The sequence below is a fragment of the Podarcis cretensis genome, assembly GCF_951804945.1.
Source record: "Podarcis cretensis genome assembly, chromosome: 7".
Classification (NCBI taxonomy): domain Eukaryota; kingdom Metazoa; phylum Chordata; class Lepidosauria; order Squamata; family Lacertidae; genus Podarcis; species Podarcis cretensis.
Window position 1 is genome coordinate 65,811,624 of NC_137176.1, and position 13,489 is coordinate 65,825,112.

Below are 13,489 nucleotides of genomic sequence, written 5' to 3' on the forward strand. Positions count from 1 at the left end.
ACTTGCATCATTGCTGTATCAGATACCAAGAATGTGAATGTTGCACTTTCAAGCATCTCTGCCTGAAGTCCTCTCTCTTGCTGTGTCTCAATGCCACATGTGATATATCTACAGTTGAGACACTTGGCTCCCCCAGGGGATTCATCTCTGAGATTCCGCTGGTGCAGGTTCCTGCAGCACAGCTTGGGTCCACTGTGTCAACTGAGCTGGCAGCAATGTGAAATTTACTAGAAGCTGATTATCTGCAGTTCAACAGAGGTTGGGATTTTATTTTTTTCATAAATTTCTCCTGGCTGCTAGCACACCATTGAAAATGAAAATAAATAAATAAATGACTGAGCTCAGCCTGTATAGATTTGAAGTATGTTTAATATGAACCCTGTGTTTCTACAATACTCAGAAATTGGTGAGTTCTGTTAAAAGACAATTAATTTATATTACTCTACAGGATTTAAGTCACTTTTCAAATCAGGGAGACTGATGAAAAGAGGCCATGGGTGGACATAAATGTGAAAATGTATGCATAAAATGCCAGTATTGCAGCTTAATAAGCATGAAGGTTTTCTTCAAGTTTCTAAGAGTTAAAGCAGATGATCTGCAAGTTCCCCATATTATTTAAAATAATGCATAAATCACAAGCTTGCAAAAAAGTAAAAGGCATGCTCCTTTCCTGAAACTCAGATAATTAACCTTGATTTTATTCTGCTTCTGAGAGAGACGCACACTGCATGTTAAAAATGAAATGATGTACATTTAGAACACAGAATATATGTGGTAATCTATAAAAAGTGGTTGTCTCTGTAAGAAACCATTTGTCCCTCAGCTAAGAATGTGTGGGAATACCAGAGGAAAGAGGTGATTAGCTTTTAAGCTCCTCATCTTCTAAGCCATTTTGACAATGCACAGAAATTGCCCTTCCTCAGGATGTTTACAAGTACTTGCCTCTAGTAAAATGTACTGAACTGTAGCCTTCCTAGCTGTCTTCACATCCCTAATGTTGATTCATTCAATCTAATTTAATTCTTGATTAAATCAGATTAGCTAGATTTGGTGATTTGCTAAGCAATTGGGTTAAACTAGATGAAGTACATCTCTATAAGTCTCTAGGAGGGACTCTTTCTATACTGAGATAAAATGACAGCCAAAGAAGGGTAATAACTCTGAAATGAACATACCTCCGGATTTAAGGAACACTGTTTACTAGGGGCATTGCATGATAAGAATTATTATAACCATTACATTTTTATATAATGTGTGTGTGTTGTTCTGGCTCCCGTCCAAAACCAGTCATTTTTTTGTAGTTAAGTAAAAAAAAGTAAAATTTCATTACAGCCGTTTAATGGTACAAACTCAGCAGCTAGGAAAGAACCATATTTAATCCAGGTGCTCTTACAATACAGAGGAATAGCAACAATATGTCCAGTCAAAGAACAAAGGAGAAGATTTGAGAGTCCAAATTAGCAGCAGGAGTTGCAAGACTACATGGGAGCTGTGATGGGAGCAGCTGCAGAGACCACATAACACCAGTCTTGAAAGACCTACATTTCCGAGCACAATTCAAAGTGTTGGTGCTGACCTTTAAAGCCCTAAACTGCTTTGGTCCAGTATATCTGACGGAGCGTCTCCACCCCCATCATTCTACCCGGACACTGAGGTCCAGCACCAAGGGCCTTCTAGCAGTTCCCTCACTGCGAGAAGTCAAGTTACAGGGAACCAGGCAGATGGCCTTCTTGGTAGTGGCGCCTTCCCTGTGGAACGCCCTCCCACCAGATGTCAAAGAGAACAACTACCAGACTTTTAGAAGACATCTGAAGGCAGCCCTGTTTAAGGAAGCTTTTAATGTTTGATGTATTATAGTATTTTAATTTTTTTTGGAAGCCGCCCAGAGTGGCTGGGAAGCCCAGCCAGATGGGCGTGGTATAAATAATAAATTTATTATTATTATTATTATTATTATTATTATTATTATTATTATTATTATTCAATAAGTTTCCCTGCCTACCTGGCAAGCTTTGAAGCAGAGGTGGAGAAAGTTCAGCTCTCGTGAAAAACCCTGCCCCTATGAGCATTCCTGACCCAGAGAAAGGTGCTTTTTTGAGGGAAGCGAGTCTCCTCCCTTCTCTTGATGCACCACCTCTCCTTGGGAGAGGTTGCTAGGAGTGCCTCCTCTTCAAAACTTTCCTGTCCAGTCACAGCAGGCTGCATCCCTGAGCACCCTTGAGGGAAGGGGCAGCCCCAGGTCTACTACCTCATCAGGTCTGGATTCACCTGGGGGTAGAGGGCACTTAATCATGTGGGCTCTGCTACATAGCCTCTTACCCCAACTACTCCTTCTGAGTCCCTCACTTTCAGGTACCTCCCATTCCTGATCAGATTCCAAGGGCTCAGAGGAACCATGACATTTTGTACATAAAAAGAAAATTCTGCTCTGTCATTTACCTCGTGTATTTTATATTCTTATTCCTATATTTGTTGTTTAAGTATGATGGAAAATTATCCTTAATTGTGATATATTATGGAAATGTCTGCTCTTCTTTGGTTTGAACTCACATTTAGTTTTTTATGTACAGTGATACCTTGGTTTTCGGAAGTAATCCATTCTGGAAGACCATTCGACTTCTGAAACATTCGAAAACCAAGGCACAAAGGTGGTCTGCAGAAAAATGAAAAAAATAACATGTACACACAGTGGAAGCCATTCGACTTCCAAGGCATGTTCAAGGAGGTGAGTTTCCTTATATCCACATATCTTCTAGTAGATATCATAACACTACTTGATAACATATGGGTACGGGTGATATGTCATCTGAGCAATTTAAAAGCTTGTCCTCTAATATTAATGCCCAAGAATTTTAGAAGTACAGGAGACCTGATATAAGATCGTTTTTCACCATCTAATGCCTGTCCCCCATCAGGCTTTCATATCAGAGATACCTTTAATCAAAGTTGGAGGATGCAATAATTTACGCAGCTGGGACATGGATACTTTGAAATAAGGAAGCGTATTCTTGCTACCATCTCTTAATAGCTCAGCCAGCAAAGCATGAGACTCAACCTCAGGGTTATGGGTTTGAGCCCCGTGTTGGGCAAAAGATTCCTGAATCGCAGGGGGTTGGACTGGATGTCCCTTGCGCTTCCTTCCAACTCTATAATTCTACGATTCAAAGCCTATAAGACAAAAGTAGATAACCTCCATCCTGTGGCCTTAATTATACCCAGCATGACCCCACTGTAGCCTCCAAGACTGTTTCCCCCAAATCCTACCCTCCTGTCCCATGCCTGACATAATATTTGATGTCAGGGATGAAGCAGGTGGAAACACAGTTACCAAGAAATGATCAGAACCCTTGAGGAGCTTGGTGCAGGACCCTTGTTGTCTGTGCTGACACCGAGCAACCTGCAGGGATCAGCTGTGCTATAGAATTCCCCACTGGGAACTTCAAAGCTGCCCTTTGCAGCAGAGGGAAGTTGCCACTGGCAAGTCCCTCCTGATGCAATTAGCTGCTTCAGGAGGGATTGCAGACTGGGAGGGGGGCAAAGGGTTAAATTTTAAAAAATCACTTACACAGCAGTCCCAAGCATGTGCGCTCTACCACAGTTGGTTGCCATGTAAAGCTACAAACAGACACATAAGGCACCGAGCCAAGGAATGCATGTAACATAGTACGTATTTTGGAAGATGAGTCCCACCTCTCCCGAATTCCCAGGAGAAGTGAGGGCTCAGCCAACAAGGATCCTCTTAAACTCTCAGAAGGTCATTGATCTGAGAACTTTCACAGCTTACAGCCCTGATTTAGGCTCACTCCATTTTCTTTCGCAAGTGTTGTAAGAATTTTCTGTAATAGCTTATGGAAGCCACAACTGGACTTTAGCAAATGTCTTCAAATAGTTTAATGGTGCTGGATGGTTCGTTTGTTACACTGCCCCTCATCCAAAGACATAAAGACCGGGTATCCTAGAAGCGAAAGGAAGACTTCCGGAGGTGGCGCCTCCGACAATGGCGGATTCTCCCTGATTTAGAGGGAGACAGCTCCACAGAAACCGGGTCTTACTGCTGCAGCGAAGCGGGGACCCTTTCAAAAATCGCAGGCGGAAGAAGCCTGCAACCGTGGGACTCGGCGGGCACCGTTTGCGCCCCTCTGTTTGGCAAAGGAGCTCTACAAAGGGCTCCGGAGTGAGACGGTCGTTGGCGTGGTGCTGAGAGTCAATCGCTACTTCTGTGGAGTGAAGCTGCACAGCCAAAGTCGGAGAGCGCTGTCCTTTTTCCTATGCCAATTCGGATTTCAAACAACAACCCGTGAGTAGGACAATTGAAACTTGTGGATCAAAAGTATACCTTTGAATTAGAGCCGAGACGGGAAGTGTAAATAGGAAGTCCGCCTCCCGCTCTTTGTAGAAAGATCAAAGCAAAGACTTTACAAGCTAAAAGCCGTAAATTGACAGCCTGGAATTTCCTGCTCTTTTAACTACCAAACCCCCCTGACAGCAGGAGGATAGGGGGAAAACAAATCGTGACTTTGCAAATCCTGCAGAGAGTAATTTAAGAAAATAAGTCTTCACTGTTCCTGACCTGGGGACGGAATGAAAGGAAAGAAACTGTCGGTGGTGCCTATAACAGGAATATAAGAAATCTGACAGATAGAGTTGGAAGGGGGAAAAAAGTCCAATGCTGCCTTCTGCCTGATTGTTTTATATTGAAAGGAAACAAAATATCTGAAAATCGAAAGTAACTTTTATTTTCCCTTGTTGGATACACTGTAAAAATGGATGCTAAAAAGTAACTACACCCCCTAGAGGAGGTCTGCCAGTGCTTTTGTTTTATTCTATAAAGAGAACATAGCAGCTGGGAAAATCAGACTGTGGGACCAGCTTTCTGACCTTGACAGAATGATGAGAGAGGAAGTTTTATCTGCCCTGGACAAAATATATGATGTGCTGCAACAGATGGATGAGAAAGTGTCTCTTATGAATCAAGAGACGGCCTACATTTTAGCTGCAGTTAATAAGGAGGTGCCAATGGAATGTACAGTTACAGAAATTGCACAACAATCTACCCAGGATATTGACTTAGGGCAAGCGCATGAAGTTATGAATGTATCTCATAAGACACAGAGTCTTCAAGTTTTACAGGATCAGAAGCCGCAACATTGGGAGATGGAATTCGCAGGACACTGGTTAAATTGTGGACTTAAGAGAGTTATTATCTTTGGTGGGATTGTGAAACAAGGGGAAGATTATCCTTGGATTTACTACCCTTTGGATTACAAACTAGATATTGGGGAGTGCAACACTGGGGAATGGGACAACTGGATAAAAGGAGATGAAGAATTTTACTGCATAGAGTCCTCCAGGGATTGGCTCCCCAAAGAGAAAGAGAAGAAAATACGAAAGAATACAACAGGGAACAAGGATCTATGTAACTACAAACAGAAACAAGAAAACTCGCAGAGGGGGCCTGGAGGTGACTTGAGTGCCTCAGATATTAGAACGCCGGACTGACAAGGGTGAAAGACTTAAGGACTGACATTATCCGGAACCAGGAAAAGGGACGTTGGAGAAACTTAAAATGAGAAATGCTTTTGTAATAAATTCATATTTATGGAATTAGTGTAATTCTAATGAAATACTGAGATGCTGGAAAGGAAGTAATTGGCTTTAGCAATGGTTTAAATCTAAGAATTTTAAAGATTTGAGGACAAGATAAAATTGGGGAAATAAGAATTTGTAAGAATGGGTTGATTATAAATGAAAATATGAGGTAAATATCACATGGGGATATATAATTAAGGGTAAGACAAGTGGCTATGAATTTGCTGAATTAAATTTAAAATGGAATACAAGGAGGGAGGTGAGAGGAAGTCAGGAAAATAAGTTAAAGAATGTTGAGAATTTGAAAGGAGAGATTTTTATTTTTATTTTTCTTATCTTTTTGTTTTTTGTGTGGAATTTTTGATTTTTGATTACTGTAATTTTTCTTTTTCTGTCTCTGATGTTGTTGGTTTTTTTGTTATCTTTGTGGTCTTTATTCTTGAGAAAACTTAATAAAATATTATTAAAAAAAAGAAAGAAGAAGAAGCGAAAGGAAGTGCTACCTCAATCAAATATTCAAGTTGTTTCTTTTAGATGGTGTTTTGTTTTCCCCACAAAACTTTATCGCCCTTGTTGTTTGGGAATTAATACAAATGCTTTCAGAGCCACAATATATTAAGGTTTTACTGAGCACTCCAAGAAGTTGTTCATCTCTTTTGAGAAACACAAAATTCAAATTGCCTTCATTAGCAGAGCAATATAGTGTGGAAAATGAGCCTGGTACTTTTCAAGGGGGATGGCAATTTGCATTTTTGCTAAATAATCAAGCTGTTGCATTCTCCCACCCTCTTGTAGGACAGAGGAACATGCGAAGAACAATCACTCAACCAGCTAATCCTCTTGACACTCTGGAGTTCAATTTCGTTTTTAAACAAACTGTCACTGAAGTTCTCGGCTGTTTTATAAGATATTTTAAGTGACAGCAGACCATACAAGGACTGTACTCACAGAAACCACCACTTATGCCAGGAGCTGGGACTGGGGTGTCTAACTCTGAAGAATACCTTATACCTTTAATCTAGTTATATATTTTGCTCCACTGTGACTTTTGGATGTCTAAGATAGTGTCTTCACAAAGGGACCTTGCCTGGGGATTTTCGTACCTCAACTCAAAAGGTTAAATGTATTTTTAATTATTTTAATTTTAATTATTTTAATTATTTAATTATTTAAATTAGTTGTTTTGAGAATTTGTATAAGCTTAATTCTGTTGAATTGTGATTTCCCACCCCCATGTAGTTTCAGTGACATTTCTTTAGTGAAAAATTTAACTAATAACTAAAAAGTTACTGTGGCCATTACTGATTTAGTACCCGATGGAAGTAAACTGGAGTATGACTGGAGAGGCTAGGAGGAGAAGGAAGGAAAAGCCCTGTTTTGCTAACAGAACTCTGCGTACAGCTCATATGTTTGGGCCTAATTCTGTGAAACTCCCTCCCATTTGAGATCAGATGGAACCCCTACCTGTTGAACCTTTGGTACTTGGTAAAGACCTTTTCCAGAAGGCATTTTAAGTGACTTTTCAGATTTAACTTCACTGTACACAGCTAAGGGAGCAATTCAATTTAGCACTAAGGAGATCACTCCCTTAGCATAAGGCATAAGCATTTCTGCTTGCCTGATGGAACAATCTCTTTCCTCCCTCCTTTGTGTTTCATTCAGGAGTTTCTCTCAACACTCTCACTGAGCATTTTTCCTTTTTTTGGGGGGGGAGACCCTGTTGCACTTGGAAAAGTCTTGCATGGGCTTCTGCTAGCAGGTCTAGTTAGTTGGAATATAAATTGTTGATATATACATTGTTGAAGGGGAGTACAAGCAGTGATAGTTGATAGGTGTGCTGTGCCAGGTTACATTTCCTCTTCGTATAACTTTCTTTAGCAGATTGCACAAATTCCTGCTGGTGTGAATGCAATTCAAAAGCACTATAATATACTGTATTGATTAATATCCAGCAATCTGAATTTGTTACTGAATTATTATAGTGTTCTGCACTACTGGCCACACACACACATATGTCATCATCATCTTGTTTGATAACCTGCAGAGTAGATTATTTCCTCTTGTCTAAGAAACACGTTCTGAATATGCTTCCAGGCATCACGTTGTAGAAAAGGGACATTGGGGCAACACTCTGTGATGTGATGTTGACCCAATAATGCCTCAAGTGACATTTATGCCTGATGCTGAGAACTGCTGCACCAGGAAATAACTACTTCAGAAGAGGAGAGTGCTGATAATTTGTGATGTTGAGCTAGCACAACGACGATGCCACCCTCAGTGGTGCAGACACTGTAACTATACCCCACCAATCACAAAGGTTTAGAATTTGGCAATTAGAGCCTTACATCTACAAACATTTCACATATCCTAGTATCATGACTTATTGCTAGACAACCCAATATTATTAAACTGTGGTAACAGTGGTTTGGCAAGATGAAGCAGCACAGCTGTAGCCACTCTAATATCTCCCCCTTGAAAGTGCAACTTTTCCTCGCATCAGTATCTCTTCAAAAGCCTAGAGATACAGTAAACAGTGCCTCCCTCAGCGCAGCTGCAGTAATCAGCCATGCCCCTTGCACCAGCTTGAGAACCCAGAATTTTGATCCAAGATGCTTTGGCTTTAACACCAACTCCTACACTGCAAGACCCACAACAAAGCGAAAAAGAGTCAATTCCAAAACCATTTGTAAATTTGATCTTTAGTGAGCAGATCAAAGGAAATGCATTGCAGTGGGTATCTGACGTGTTTCTCTGGTTAGGTCTTTAATTAAAATTCTATCCCATAGCATTTTCTTCGGCTGCTGCTTTGCTATTGAGGTTCCTGAATTACCAAATGCTTCCTCTGATGCCGAGGTGAGATTTAAAGCTCTAAGTACACAGTAAACCATGAGCGGCAGAGTTCATTTTGCTGTCAAGGGGATAGGATTTCATCTGACATAAGTGAGAATCCTATAGGTTTCTGTGATAGTTGAGATCAATAAACTGCTGTCTTATTGAGCCTGCCACGCTGAAAAAAAAAATGCACCATTTAGATGTGTTACTATGCTGGACTCATCCTAGGTAGTATTAGATTAAATCCTTGTTACGGATATTTAAATGCAAACATTGTTCAATAAAAGCCCGAGTTGGGGGGGGGGAGGTGGATCCCTGAAAAAGAAAAGAAAAAAAGTGTCCACAGTTACCCCAAACCAATCAATAAACCTCAATATACATTTTGTATGCTCATAAAGCCTTAATTACCAATTCTAGCCTTTTCTCCTTGAAGGACATTTTAATTTGAGTTCAGGATATAGTTCCTTCCTTTTACAGACATCACAGATAACTATTTTGCCTTAAAAACCATATTGTTTGAACCGGACATCATGCAGCAAGCAAATCCATTTAATGTGCAGTGCAATCCTAAAATGAGACTACTCAGAAGTAAGAGCCACTGGGTTCAATGGGATTTGTTCCCAGGTAAGTGACTGTAGAATTGCAGCCTAAATCATCTAATTAACCACCAGCTTTAATTTGCTTACCTATCTTAATCAAAGTATTCTTATCTTTTTGAACAATACTTGCAGTGTGAATTTCCAATAGCCCCATCCTCATATGTTATTCTGTGCAAACCTATATTATCATGTGGTTCCAGTTTCCGATTATCTCTTTTGATGGTAGCAAAAGAGTACTGAAAAACTCTTGGCGATTAAAAAATATATATTTATAATAAGGAGCAAATAAACACAGATGTGTTTGCTCTGTGTTACGAACCAGTATGATTCACCTCACCTGCAACCTCCAGCCGAATTTATACATAGCGAAATAGTGAGTGGATGCATTTCTCAATTTCCTACAGCTAATTAGATATTTATTTTTGGTGTCCATACAGATGCAGCAGGCAAGATTCCAGCTACTGAATCCCTATATAGGACTCTGCAAATCCCTATAAATACTGGGGCACGGGGGTGGGGATAAAAGAGCATTGTATGTCAAGAATGGGTAAAGAAGATGGGCAGGGGTCCCTTCTTGGTTGTGCAAACATTTGGCAGACCAAGAGTTAATACAGTTAATGCCAGAGAGTAATTGAGTTTGGATAGCTATGAAATCAGGTGCTATTCCTTCACCGTGTGTAGAATGGGGTGTCCCAGATGGTAATGCTAGGGTTTTCAAAAAGTGAAAATCCAGACAATAAAGTTTGACAAAGTTTTAAAAAGTTGCACCTGGTTTTCAGCATCGTGATATATCACCAGCTAAACATCATGATATACCGATATATCACGATGTGTGAAATAAGGATGGAGCTATGTAGAGGCACTGGATGGCTTCACGATTTTCCCCATTGTGATTTTTGCATAGCGCTCTCTCTCTCTCTCTCTCTCTCTCTCTCTCTCTCTCTCACACACACACACACACACACACACACCATGATTCACAATATATTGCCAGGTCAAAAATTATGAAACCGATATCACGATATGGACTTCAAATCAGCATTGGACATTATATCAATATATCCCCCAGCCCTAGTAGCCAATGTAATTCTGGGCTGCATCAATAGGAGTATTGCATCTAGATCAAGGGAAGTAATAGTGCCACTGTATTCTGCTCTGGTCAGACCTCACCTGGAGTACTGTGTCCAGTTCTGGGCACCACAGTTCAAAAAGGACACTGACAAACTGGAACGTGTCCAGAGGAGGGCAACCAAAATGGTCAAAGGCCTGGAAACGATGCCTTATGAAGAACGGCTAAGGGAGCTGGGCATGTTTAGCCTGGAGAAGAGGAGGTTAAGGTATGGTATGATAGCCATGTTCAAATATATAGAAGGATGTCACATAGAGGAGGGAGAAAGGTTGTTTTCTGCTGCTCCAGAGAAGCGGACACGGAGCAATGGTTCCAAACTACAAGAAAAAAGATTCCACCTAAACATTAGGAAGAACTTCCTGACAGTAAGAGCTGTTCGACAGTGGAATTCGCTGCCAAGGTGTGTGGTGGAGTCTCCTTCTTTGGAGGTCTTTAAGCAGAGGATTGACAACCATATGTCAGGAGTGCTCTGATGGTGTTTCCTGCTTGGCAGGGGGTTGGACTCGATGGCCCTTGTGGTCTCTTCCAACTCTATGATTCTATGATTCTAGTATCTGTTCACGCACCAAAAGTTACAATATATGCTATTAGCTTTAAAAATAATAATTCCCAGACATAACATTAACCAGGAGATAAATCTTTACATTGTTTTATAGCATACAGTATGTTCAAAATAAAGCCAAGCTCATCGTTTCTGTGAGATAGGAAATTGTGCGACAGGAGATTCCTAGCGTTCCTTTTGCAAAGTTAAATCCAATTGCCAGCAACATTACCGACACTGAAATGCAGCCATGGTGGCTGCTGGGTGCCACATTTAGGTATGCAATCAACCTTCGGTTCTGTATGTACATAATGTACTAGAGATAGAAATGGAGGCTGTTTAAGTATAACTGGGTTCTTACCATCATGATTAGGGTTTCCCAAAGTCCATGGCTCATCTGAGTCAAAATGAGTATCTCCCCCAATTCCTGGCCCGGGAAAGTAAGCATGAGCCAAAAATCCTCCCTCCCCATCAAAGGGAGAGCTGTCTCCATGAAAACCTGATGCAAAAATGATTGTAATATCCACGTCCCTCTTGCCATTCTCTAGTTCAATGTAAGGAACTTCCTCAAACGTCAGAGGGGTTACATTCTGCCACACGTCAAAGGCACGGCGAATAGCTTTACGGGTTTCAGCATCTCCTACTTTCGGAGTGACGTTCTTTATGCTGCAAACAAACAAAGGTAATGTCCTTATTAGTAACACTGCTCACTTCTACTTCAAAAGCAATGAATTGTTTTGACACAGTCCGTACTGGGGGAGGGAAATCAGTCTTAAGGGGAAACAGTCAGCATTAATAACACTTAACATTAGCATAGTTCAGAGCACTACACATACATATCCTAGTTAAATATACTCACATATATTACCTAGCTATATCCATACATAAGGTTAAGTCAGGATTATTACCTCCAATATTGCAGATGAGCTGATTGAGGGTGTATAAGGCTTGCCTAAGGCCATCTTTTGAGTTCATGGCAGAGGCAAAAGTTTGAACCAGGGGCCTCCTTAGTCATGCTCAGTCTCTTAGTCACTCTGTTACACAGTGCTTAAGCATTATTAGTAAGTGACTGTTACATCAGATCTTAGTTATCTGATCAGCAGAAGCAAAATTTCTCTCTTCCCCGACTGGTTAAAAATAAACATCTCTCACAAAAACTTATTTGACAGGCAAGAACTGTCTGTTTTCATATTAGATAATAATTACAATTATTTAGTCAAATGATGGCACTTCATTCTGATCAAACAGATGCAAATTATATCTTATTATTGATTATAATTAACAACAGGATAACAGGCTAGGCACCCACCCAAGAAGCACTACACAAAGCATGATAATTAACAGGTACTTTTTAAGGACAGTGAAGCTATTGACTCAATTCTTGGTAACTTAAGTATACAACTATCTCTAATAAATACAACTGTCAACACCAGTTGTGACTGTAGAACTGCTCCCAATGCCCCACTGGCAAAAGAAACATCCAAACAGAGGAAGAACTCAATGCTGCAGTTTCTACCCATGCTAACCCTCAGGAAAAGGTATATAATAGTCCAACTGGAGAAACTGCAACAGGATCCAGGACTGGAAGGAGGCCAGAGTCTGATTTTTGAGAGAAAGAGAGAGAGAGAGAGAGAGAGAGAGAGAGAGAGAGAACCTTTAGACCCTTCCGGAAAGAATGCTTCCAAGCAAAATGTGCAGGTAATTTTCTAAGCAATTTCTATGAAATATGCCAGCCTACTTGCTCCTGCCTTCCAATCTTTTTAGCCAAAGACTGAAGTCAGAGATGTGATTGACAAGTGGGTTGTTTGGACACCAGGCTATAAGAATGCCTGAGGTGTGAAGGAGCCGTTGTTAGTCTTCAAGTTACCACAAGTCAAACTAATTTTGTGGTCCTTTATTTCATGGGCTTCATTTTGGGAGAAAGGGGGCCCCAACCACCTTAATCTGGCCTTGCGTAGTGCATGGAGAGGAGCTATCACATTACATTGTATTTCCTGTTGCATGGTGGGTGAGTGGGTGTGACAACAAGTCTCAAATTACTCAGTCAAACATGAAGGAGAGATGTTCCTGGGACTCACATGCCACTGGGCTAACATGGGAACACAGCCAGAGAGTCACACAGAAGGCATCTATATCTTTCACCCTAACATGCTCCCTTGGTTTCTTTTCTTTTTTTTCTCAAATTAATATTTTTAGAATAACATTTTCCCCACCCCCCAAGTATGTAACAAATATATATGGAACAAAGGCTTCAGAATGAATATTCCAAAAATATTTCAAAAGGAAACATTCCAGAGCGCAAACATGTTATGTAACAGTTATATAAATTTCCTCCAAATGTGATGCTTTGTCAGAGCAGAAAATTTTCATGAATAAAATCTTGGATGATTCATTGATGCAACATTATAAATCATGCCAGATTATAAGGCACTGCATATCTCCAAAAAGTGCATATAGAGCTCTCATGTTTCCATTTTTTAAAATAAAATAACCCTGTTATGTTTTACCTAGCCCATTCATAGTCACTGAAAGATCAGGGATTAATTAAGGCTATTAGAACATAAAATGGCAAGTGGGGAGTTGATACCCCTGAAAGCACATAAAATTCAGTGCACAGAAGCAAAATCAAGTTGGGAGAGCTGAGTATGTCTGCAAGTGATGAAGTAACGCAGTCCTCCTCAGTAATCCAAACAAACAGTAATTCAGATGTCTGGATTATCTGAAGACTTTGGATGCCCTCCAAGGCTGGCTGCTGCTGATAGAGGAATGGCTGTCGCTGGCCCTAGCTAAGAACAACAA

General features: G+C 40.5%; 1 protein-coding gene and 1 long non-coding RNA gene across 3 annotated transcripts in view; both read right to left on the minus strand.

Annotated features, from left to right (window-relative positions):
* Nucleotides 1-13,489, minus strand: part of LOC307219798 — a 423,907-nt gene that overhangs the window by 271,178 nt on the left and 139,240 nt on the right. The gene's annotated exons all lie outside the window — the stretch shown is intronic.
* Nucleotides 1-13,489, minus strand: part of MMP16 (matrix metallopeptidase 16) — a 170,613-nt gene that overhangs the window by 64,946 nt on the left and 92,178 nt on the right. For both annotated transcript variants that reach the window (XM_079983108.1, XM_079983109.1), the window contains one exon: nt 11,052-11,356. In XM_079983108.1, the coding sequence (XP_079839234.1) occupies nt 11,052-11,356 (305 nt within the window). The remainder of the gene's footprint in view (nt 1-11,051; nt 11,357-13,489) is intronic.